Raw genomic sequence first — 11522 nt, 5'->3', positions numbered from 1 at the left:
TTTCAACATATGTTTTAAATATAGTATTCAAAAGAGCTACTCTAGCTCCAGTCATATATATATATATATATATATATGGATATATTGGGCTATCCTTATCCCAATAGCAGGATGGGGAAAAGGAGCATGTTCTCCATTTAAGGATACTTAGAATTTTCATGATATCACTTTTTAGAATCTCATAGGCTAGAACTTGGTCCCAAGGTCACACTCATCTGAAAATGAGATCAAGAATTTATAGTCTTGGGACCAGCAGTTAGCATAATGGCTATGTCGCTGGACTCCCACGTAGGTGACCAAGGTTCGTGTCTCGGACCCAGTGGCTTAAAACTCACGCTGGGCGCGTGCGTGCCCAAGATCCCGAGAGGAGAATGGAGGAGAAGGGATTGCGGTGTGACCATCCCCCCTGAGGGGTGATTTCTCGCTTTCTGTCTCTATGTCTCTCTCTGTCTGTCTGGCGAGCGCACGCGCCCTACAGTGAAAATCTCTCCAAAAAAAAAAAAAATCGCCTTTGGTACAAGCACTTGTCAGAGAGAAAGATAAAGGGCGAATACACTACCTCAATGGGATGTGGTCATGCACAAACCTTTTTACTTCCATTTGTTTATCCTTTAAGATTCTGTGCACATACACACTCACACAGAGTGTTTTTCAAGCCACATGGTAAACCATGTGAGATCCATATTACTCTACAAGCACACTATGGAGCTGAACCTAGTCTAAATTTTAATGATCATCTCCTCAGTGATCAATCACTCCTCTGTCAATAATCACCCCATTCATATACAATACGTCTAAATGTAGTGACATACATTCTAAGTTCTTTGGAATGAACCCTTTACCATCATCATTTAGCCAATATGCATTTGAACCACCTGGGGAACAGTTTCAAAATAAAGGTATTTTAAAGCCAGTATGGTGTTTAAGCACTGAATTCTGACATGGTCAACTGTGGTTCAAGTCCTGTAACCAGTGACTTGAAAATCAAACCAGGTGCATATGCATGTGTGCCCAAAATTTTGAGAGGAGAATGAAGGAGAAGGGATTATATCATGGCCATCCCCTCTAGGGTATTTCTCACTTTCAGTTTTTTTTATCTCTTTCTGGGGAATGCACACATGCTGTGACAAAAATATTTGGTAAAAAATGCAGATTGTCTGTCCTGACTCTTGAACAACTCTTTGTAATACTGTAGGATTACATAAAATTCCTTTTTTACACATACAGTTCTTCCAGAGAAGTCTGGTTTGTAATCTGGTTTGGGAATAGTGATCAACTTCCTCATTGGTATGCAGGACTCTGGTTCAGCCAATCTGCATGTTGTTTTATACAAGCAAAAAAAAAATATGTTTAAAAAACTTGTTTTACAGTGTTAATTTCAATCCTGAAAGTTTTCAGTGAGGGCCAGTAGTTGACATAGTGTTTAAGGTGCTGGAGTCCAAAGGGGTCAACCACAGTTCAAGTCCCAGATATGACGGATTAAAATTCATGCTGGGTGCATGTACGTGCATGGCCAGGATCTTGAGATTTGCTTTGTACAGCATGTGTTGTGATCTTCTCCGGTTCCTCGCTTTCTGTCTCTCTCTGTCTCTCCAGTAAATGTACACACCCTGTAGAAAAATACCTAAAGAAAAAAATTAAGTTTTTGGTAAGTGTATATTTGTCAAGAGATAAAGTTTAAGAATATTCACTTGGCCAGGTCAGTAGGTGGTGCAGTGGTTAAGGTGCTGGACTCTTCCCTGACCAACCGTCATTCGGGTCCTGGATCGGATAGCTTGAAAATTTGAAAATCATACAGGGTGCATATACATGCATGACCAAAATCCTAGGAAATGGAGAGGGAATTGTAGCATGGCCATCCTCCCTTGGGAGTGATTTCTTCCTTGTACTCTCTCAGTCTCTCTGACTCTCCCAGTAACACCAGCATGATGACAATAATAAAATTAAAAAATTAAAAAAATTCACATGGTTTTTCATTTCTTTTATAGTTCTTGTCCTTCAAATACCTTTTCCCTTGAACATGAATTGATATCTGACACAGGAATTTTGTTTCTTTAATGAACGTGAGTTCGTGCTTTACCACATTTAGCATATGTTTATAATGCAGCCCATTTTATCCAGATCTACCAATTTCCACAAATATTTTAAATAAAATCATTGTACATTTTCTTATCTGTTTTTAGACTCTATATATTACAGTAGAAGTAAATAAAATTAGTAGAGATCTCATAAATATATAGTTGTTGGTAACATTCCACTCCCAATTTCAATTCATATAATTTATCCTCTTTTTTTACCAGTTTGAGGAAATGTTTAAAAATATATATTTATATGTGCTATTATTATACTTTTTTATTTACCAGAGAGATACAAAGAGAGAGAAATGGAAAATGAGAAAGCAAGCCACTTCCAAGACTCGAACCACAGTCACCTGGGAGTCCAATGCCTTAATACTCATGCCACCTGATGGCCCCAGATTTGGGGTATTTTTCATTGGTTTATTATATTGTTTTCTTATTTTATGATTTCTTATATATTTTTTAATTATTGTACAACTTTATAGTATACAGTAGTTTTTCAAGTATGTATGCAGTGCCTATCAATCAAGTCAAAGATGTGATATATATCATTTCAACAGAGAACTTTACATTTTTGTGTCTGTTATATGTTTTCTTCCTGGACTTTCTTTGCTACTCCCTACTATAAACCCTTTCTCACACAGTTTCTGGTATCTACACTTTCCTTCTCTGCCAGTAGGTCTTTGAATCTTTCAATTTCAGCTGTACAATACAGATATTCAGCATATGTTGAGTGGTGATATACAATGTTTGTCACTCATAGTCTGACATGCTTCATTTAGCATTTAATCTTCTATATCCATCTACTTTGAATCAAATTAAGTGTGTGCTCTTTTGATATTTACTGTTTTTCATTTCAGGGCACACCAAAGAGGAGCATGGAAAAAGAAAATACAACATTGTGGTCAGAGTTTATTCTCATAGGACTTACATATCAACCAGAGTGGAAAATCCCCCTGTTCCTGGTGTTCTTGGTCATATATCTCATCACCATGGTGGGGAACCTTGGTTTGATTGTTCTCATCTGGAATGACCCTCACCTTCACATCCCCATGTACTTATTCCTTGGGAATTTAGCCTTTGCAGATGCTTTGATGTCATCCACAGTGATCCCTTTGATGCTGGTCAACTTCTTAGCCATGAGCAAGATCATATCTCTCTCTGAATGCATGACTCAATTTTTTTCTTTTGCAATTGCTGGTACTACAGAATGTTTCCTCTTGGCAGCAATGGCATATGATCGCTATGTAGCCATATGCAGACCTTTATTTTATCCGGTGATTATGACCAACAGACTATGCATCCGGTTGATATGCTTGTCATTTGTGGGTGGCATTGTTCATGGTTCCATTCATGAAGGGTTTATATTCAGATTAACCTTCTGTAATTCCAACATAATACATCACTTTTACTGTGACGTTATCCCATTGCTAAAGATTTCCTGTATTGATCCTTCTATTAATTTTTTAATTGTATTTATTTTTGCTGGTTCAATTCAGATATTTACTGTTACAACTGTTCTTGTGTCTTATTCATTGGTTCTGTTTACCATCTTAAAACAAAAGTCTGTAAAGGGCATAAAGAAAGCCTTCTCGACCTGTGGTGCCCATCTCTCATCTGTGTTCTTATACTACGGCCCTGTTCTTTTTATGTACGTGCGTCCTCGATCACCAGGAGCAGATGATGAAGATATGATAGATTCTCTATTTTATGTGGTCATCATTCCTTTGTTGAACCCGATTATCTACAGTCTGAGAAATAAGCAAGTCATAGATTCACTGAGAAAACTATTAAGATAAATGTTCTGAGAGCTTAGTAGCATCTCTTCTCTTTTCAGTACAAGACTCACAAAATTTTGCAGCCTGAAGATTTTTGTTTTTGTCAGTGCTCAAAAGTTTTAGTGATGATAAGTATCCTCACATTTTAATTTTAGTACTGGTACATAATAACCTGCTTACAATATTTTATATTTTATTCAAGAGTTTTAAGGATTTTAAACAAGAGTTCATGCCATATTAGAATAATTAGAGAAAAAATTAAAATAATTCACAATTTGAATGTTCTTGAATGTCACCTGTAATTGTACTAAATTCTTGAACAGTGTAGTTGATTTGATAAGTATTGAGGATGATGCCATTGAAATTAGTACAGTTGTGTTACCTGATATCACTGCCTTTATATCACTTTTAACATAGAGTGGAGGGACTTTGTGTTTGGGTAATAGAGGTAAAGTCCAGAAATGTCAGTTAGCCATCAGGATTCTTCACATCCTGTGCCGAGGTAATGTCACTTAATATAATGTCCTCTGATCGTGTACATTTTCCCTTAATGATAGAATTGCATTCTTTTTTTTTTTTTTTTTGAGACATTTTCGCTTTAGGGTGCATGCACTCACCAGAGATACAGAAAAGTGAGAAATCATCCCTAGGGGGTATGACTACACTGCAATCCCTTCTCCTCCATTCTCCTCTCGGGATCTTGGGCACACATGCTCACGTGCCCTGTGTGAGTTTAAGCCACCGTGTCCAGGACTCGAACCATGGTCGACTACGTGGGAGTTCAGCGACATAGCCATTACGTTAACTGCTGGCCCCAGAATTGCATTGTTTTTAATGGATGATAGTATCTATCCTTGTATCCATTTTTTGGACACCTATGTTGAGTCCATATATTGAAGTGAGTAGTAAATAGAGCTGCAATAGCTTTGGAGTACAGATCTCTGCATGGCATTTTGATTTTCTTTCTTTCTTTTCTTTTTTTTTTTTTTGACATGTACCAAATAGTAAGGTGGTTGGATTGTATGCCAGTTTTTACTTTTAATTTTTTCAAGAAACTACATACTACTTCCCATAATGGACATACTAATGTACATTTCTCTGACCTTTCCAAGTAATATTTCATTAGATTTTACATTAAAATGAGGTAGGTAGGTATTTATCTGGACTTGAGACAGAGGTTGCACAATGAGGACAATATATTTGGGGTTTCTTTGAAGGGAATATAGAACTTGTACTTCATTGCAATCAGATTTTATATTTTAGAGAAAAAAATAAAATATACTAAACAAAGCTGTCATAGCTAAAAGTCATTTACAATTATATAATCATATACACAAGTTTACATAAATATGTCTGATATGTCTCCTGGGGAATAAACAATAGCCCAAGTACAATATTAATTCTTAAAATTGATATCATTTATAATTATTAGATGTTTATGATTTCAGAGTCTCTAATGCCCTATGGGATATTTAAACTTCTCATCATGTCCAATACATATATTGGAAGAAAGAAAATATTTTTCTAATATTCAATATTTTTTATATGAAAAATAAAAAACCATTGTTCAATGGGTAACACATTTAGACTAGATTTACAAATAAGGTAGACCATGTTATTCCTAAGAATATAGTTAAGGTATAGGCCTAGAATCAATTACCAAATGGTCAAGTTTTAAAATAGAGCTTCAGCGAAAACTCAGCTCTCACAGAACTGCTTGCTCACAAGAAATGGCTAGTAGCAGGGATTCAATGACTAACCTAGGTAGAACGACCCAAAGTAAATATAAGATTTAAGGCTTTTATGCGGATCCCACCACATTCCAAGAAGAAGATAGGGTAAAAATGTTTATGGCTAAAGCTTTCAGTCAAACACTCCATATTAGGCAGAGAATAACCAGAGCCATCCAGCATGTGACTACATATGTGGAATGCATGCACGAGGCCCTGAGAACAAGCCTTGACTAAGCCCCTCTTGACCAAAATTAAAATCCCACACTCGTTCCTCTTTGGCAACCCATTCAAATCTGATTTCTGCTTAGGAGGTTTGCTCTTCCTTCCCTCTCTCAATAAAGTTCATTTAAATGTCTCCTCTCTGTGTTCGTGTCCCTAACTCTTCCTCAGTGACAGATAAGAAACAGTCTCTCCCTGGCCTCACAAGTGTCCAATACTGAGCTGGAAATTGAAAATAATTAGTAAATCATCTGTATACTTTATTTTCATTGAGTAATGTCTGGACAAACAAGGTAGGTGTATTAATATTGATTTATTCCCTTTAGTGATATTTTATTAAATTAACCTATCTATAATGAATCTCTCAGATTTAGTGAACTGAAATTTAAAACAAATTTAAAATTTCATATCCAAATGCCCGTTATTTAATAACACTTTCTGTGATTTTGAAAATAAATGAAACATCTGTTTATTGATTGATTGATTTCAATTTTAAGGTGTCACTTAATTTGACAAATTCTTTTTTTTTCACTCAGTACTGAAAATAATGTCATTGAGTATTATATACACATACATTTATGTAGGTGTGTTTGTGCTCATGTATAGCATGACATATGCTGAAAATGCTGCTCCATTCTTTTACAAACGTTATTGCTTAATATCTGCAGTCAAATTGAATTTGATCATTTTCAATTATTTATGACACGAAATTGCTTGAAAGAAATCAAAATCCACATAAAACTACAATTAATAACCAGAATTACTTGTATTGGCTATGAAGATTGACTGCTGGTCACATTTCTTTATTCTGAAATAGTTTTCATAAAGGAGGCTGGGGAGATTTATGCTAGTATATCATCAATCTTGGTAAACAGGTTCCCTTACCTCAGTAATTGTGGCTTACTTCTCATGTACTGACTGGCCTAACAATCACATGATGATTTATTAATTCCTTATCTATGTTAAGGTTAGCTTAAATATTCCTTATTATTCATCCCAAATTTTCACAATATCTTGCTCTTTCGGTCAATGACAAACAAATGAATCTCTGAATTTACCTAAGACAAGTAAGCCCCTATATTAAGGTTCCTGGCTTTTGACACAAAGCAAATATGTAACCTTGATGCATTGATTTAGTTTGTGCTTCTTAAAATGTTTGAAAGAACTGCAATAATTCAGCTTTCTTGGAGTACTTTTAGAAGGCTACTTCAGCTTGTTTCTCATGACATGGTTACTCATATTTCTTAGAGTAAACCTTCAATCTTCGACAGAGTTTGGTGTTTCTATCAATGGCTAGTCATGAAGCCAGTGTTAGGTTCCAATTTTGGTTCAATTTTATCCTGCTTGAAGTTTGTTGGAAAAGAGAGCAAATACAAGACAAACTAGTAGGATTTCTAGAAAATGTCAGATCTAAACATTTTAATTACAAATATAAAATAAATTTAAATTTACTGTACATAGTGAGTTTTAGAACAAGCACAAATAAAAGAGAGAGAGAAACAGAAAGAGAGAGAAGCACCATCAACAGGTCTGGTCACGCCATAGTCTCCCCTACCTCTCCAGTTCATCAGTTTCTTGACCAAGTGCATGCCTACCTGGACCGTTTCAGGTTGACTTGTTTGGCCATGTGGCTTCCAGCACTCCATTCAGTGTGCTATTTACCATGCCACAGCACCTGGGCCAACTGTTCCATACAGATAGAACTTTTAGTGGGTACTAGTATATTTATGAACAACACAGTTCATTCATTAATATTGTATGTCAAACATCTCATTCATATATAAATTACACATAAAAGTTTACTTTCAATTTTAATTAAAAAATAAAAGATTACTAGAATTGACATCTTTTCTGAACACCAGGTTTAAGAAAAACTGTTGGCCTAGTCGTCTCACAGTTTTTCATTATTTTATCTTCATCCTTTTTCTTACACTTCATCTGTCCCTCCTATTTTGTCTTTCCTATACTTAAGCATGCTTTTGGATATTCTCTGCCTATGTCTCCTCCTCTTTCTGGTTTTCTTTCCATCCAACTAAATTTTCTTTTTCACTGTTTCTATGCTTTTTACATCTCAATGCTTTCCTCTCCGCTCTTTGAAAACTTTTATTAATCATTTAACCAGAAAAAAAAAATTGCAGCTGTCCACTCAGAATATATAAATACTGGGAACCAGCAGTTAGTGTAACGGCTGTTGCTGGACTCCCACGTAGTCGACCGCGGTTTGCGTCCTGGACCCGGTGGCTTAAAACTCACGCCGGGCACGTGTGCGTGCGTGCCCAAGATCCCAAGAGGAGAATGGAGGAGAAGGGATTGTGGCGTGACTATCCCGCCTGGGGGGTGATTTCTCACTTTCTGTCTCTCTGTCTCTCTCTCTGTCTGTCTGGCAAGCGCACGCGCCCTATAGAGAAAACCTCTCAAAAAAAAAAAAAAAAGAATATATAAATGCTAAAGATTATTTTTAATACTTAGAGTGATATAGTCATTCCACTTACTGTTGAACCACTCACTGTGAATTCAGTAATTATTTTATGACCTTATTTCTTTTCTTTTCTTTTTTTTGACCTAGAAAAAGTCATTTAATGTGTATTTCAGACAGCCAATACAAGCTGGTTAGGTAATTAGCCCTTAAAGAGTTCTTTTATAGTCATATAAAAATGTTTTGCCTTGTTAAAAAAGAAGTCTAGTCTAACAAAAACATATCCATCAATTGGCTCCCATTTTTTTCCTTATTTGCAGATTTGCAAGATAATTAAAAATCCATACATATGCATCTCTGAGTATACTGCTATACATCCGCTTATCAGTTTTGGCAATGCACTGCACAGGGGGATGCCGCCACTGGATTCTGACGTTGTTATCTTTCAGCTTATTGGCAATTCCAACAACTGGAGGTAGTTTGACACCCAGTCCCTATAAAGCATTTGCAGAATTTACAACCCATTTCCCTGACACCTTGTCTATGGTAAGAGGTCTAGGCACACACTTGCTAGTCCAAAGGTGTCTCAGTGCTTGAGCCAGGGTTAGGTGGACAGAGGGGTCCCAGGGAAGACACCTTTTCAAAAACTCTATGAATGAGTTGTCATTGCACCCTTTCAGTGCTGTCCCCCAGTTTTTGCTGCCTGGAGGACCCTGCGTTTTGCTCCTAACGAGTGACCCTCCACAAGAGCAACCCTCCCATCAGCTTGAGTAGTCACGGAGCAGGGTAGGCCCTTAGATTGCTCCAAAAGCTTTGGTGATGGCATCTCTAGAAGCTCCATGATGCAGGCCAACTGGTCTCCTTAGTCCTCCAGGGAAAAGAAGCTGTTCTGTCAGAAGTTCTGCAAGGATGAAAACTCCTTATGTCAATAAGCTTGCTCTAGCAGCTTCCTAGGATGATCTCTGTAGCTCTGTAGAACCAAAACTGGATATATGTGTAGAGCTTCTGGTACTAGAAACAGTTGGACCCAAAATCAGTGATCTTGGTGGCACTGAACCCGTGATGTCTCAGCAGGATGTTTTCTGGCTTCAGGTCACACAGTGAATGAGCTTATTTTTATGAAGAGCACCCAAAGACTGCAAGATAGATTGGGCAAACTTAGGAATTAACTGGATGCTAAAACCCTGAAACCTTTTTTTTTTTTTTTTTTAATTAGCTCATAAAAGATCTATGCTCAGCAATTTGAAGGTCATGCAAACATGGTTTAGGAATGTGAAACTTTCCGGCATGTGGATGATGTTCATGATGCCAGCTCTATAAGATGCTCCAAAATCTGGATCTCCTCATCTGCTTGACAATGGAAGTGCTTTTCATCGAGTACCATTTTCAGAGCCATGTACTGTCAAAGTTTGTGGTCATAGACTGAGCTACCTGTCCAAAACTCCCCTTGCCAATAATTTTCAGCACCTTGTATAGATAAGCTAGATAGTCTCAGGGTATGTGAATAGAGGCCCATCTGCATCATCATAATCCTGGTTATTTGGACTACCACCAACTCCATGTCTCTTTTTTGCATTTGGACCCACAAAGTAAATTTCTGGATAGTTGGTAATTTCCAGCTTTTCATATGTAGTGAGGTGATGTTTTTTTTGCTTCAGTGCTTGTTCTGGAGTCAGGGGGCACCACTTTGGGGGGGGTTCAGATGAACTGTTGGTTTTTACTGCATTTAACTTATTTGAGCTTTTCTGCTGAGAAATGGTGGGAGAGGGTTTTTCAGCATTGTTGATGCCATCCGACTTAAAAGTATCTGATCTTTAGCTGCCAAGTTCTTAAAACAGCTGTTCTACCTTTATCTCACCTCCGTTGAGAAACTGTTGGATACGATCTCTTGGTAACTGCTCAGTGGTGATATTTAGTTTTCTGGATAGGGGAGGTTCAGGAGGATTGCAAAGTACATTTGAACAGGGTGGGCATTTGGTCACTGTGGGCATGAGAGGGGGCTGAAACCAAGTTAGAAGAAGGAAAATGTCCTCCCTGAATTTCCTCAGAAGTCCTAGATCGAGGGGGATGTGATAGGGAGATGGTGTCTACGATATCTTCATGATGATAGATGACTTTATTTCATTTAAAAAAATTAATTTAATTATTTTTATTTATTTTACATACTTTAACTGGACAACACCACAGCACACAAAATGTGATTTTCCAGTCAGAATACACTGTAGAGTGGCTTAAACATACATGCTATCATCAACAAATAATTTCTATTTCATATATATATATATATATATATATACTTTCAATAATAAGTTCAGCTGACATATACATATCTGTGAACAAAAGTTGACTTTAGGCCTGAAACTCTGTGAATAGAGTGAATATACTAAAATATAGCACATAGCTGAGGCTATATAGCTTGATCACATTTCTCAATTTATAATAGTTTTGAGTTTAAAAGAAGACAAAATACCCAGAAGAAACAGGAAAACTATTAGTGAAATAGCTTTCTATTTTGTTTTGATTCCTAAACCTAGATAAGTGAGTGATTTATTCTTTCTGGGAATTTTGTATTATTTTAGCTACCTGTAATGACTTTAAAATGTAAATTATGGTGAAGTAGACCATTAAACAATATTGACTTGAATTTGAAAACTCAAAACAATTCGTACATAAGATTTTTTTGATGATTCTGATAGATCTGTTCAATTAATCATATTTCATTGAACATTCTGCACAGAAAATATGTTTGTATGCAAATGTAAAATCCATAGTGGGACCAGCAGATGGCATAATGGCTACATTGCTGGACTCCCATGTAGTCGACTGCAGTTCGAGTCTCAGACCTAGTAGCTGAAACTCACACTGGGTGCATGTGCATGGATGCCCAAGATCCCAAGAGGAGAATGGAGGAGAAGGGATTGTGGCATGACCATTCCTCCTGGGGAGTGATTTCTCACTTTCTGTCTCTCTGTCTCTCTCTGTCTTTCTGGCAAGCACCCTATAGCAAAATATATATATATATATACACACACACATTCAGCTATACATATTAAAAATAAATGGAAAATGTCCTACTACACATTGTGATTTAGTAACTGTTCATGTAAATTAATTTGAAAACTTTTAATAATTTAGAGATTTGGGATTGAGAGAAAGAAAGTGTGTTCCAAGTAAAAGCATATTTTACAACCAACTGGTTATTTAAGTGCCCACATCAGGTTATCTTTTGTTCAATTTCATACTGCTACAAAAGTATGTGAGGAAGAAATATTCCTCAGGTTGAATCTACAGGATTTCT

At 36.6% G+C, this 11522-nt stretch overlaps 1 protein-coding gene and 1 pseudogene across 1 annotated transcript; one reads left to right on the top strand and one right to left on the bottom strand.

Moving 5' to 3' along the window:
* The first annotated feature begins 2956 nt into the window (after positions 1–2956).
* Positions 2957–3877, top strand: LOC102496109 (olfactory receptor 5H2-like). The gene has a single exon (XM_006167226.1). It carries the CDS (start codon positions 2957–2959, stop codon positions 3875–3877), a length of 921 nt encoding a protein of 306 aa, XP_006167288.1.
* A 4657-nt stretch (positions 3878–8534) lies between these two features.
* LOC102499040 (dual specificity tyrosine-phosphorylation-regulated kinase 3-like) lies at positions 8535–10215 on the bottom strand (annotated as a pseudogene).
* Between the last annotated feature and the right edge of the window lie 1307 nt (positions 10216–11522).

The sequence above is a fragment of the Tupaia chinensis genome, unplaced genomic scaffold (assembly GCF_000334495.1).
Source record: "Tupaia chinensis unplaced genomic scaffold, TupChi_1.0 Scaffold144648_1, whole genome shotgun sequence".
In the NCBI taxonomy this organism is placed as follows: Eukaryota; Metazoa; Chordata; class Mammalia; order Scandentia; family Tupaiidae; genus Tupaia; species Tupaia belangeri.
Note: the sequence above shows the minus strand (reverse complement) of the source record. Positions and strands in the feature narration are given on the sequence as shown.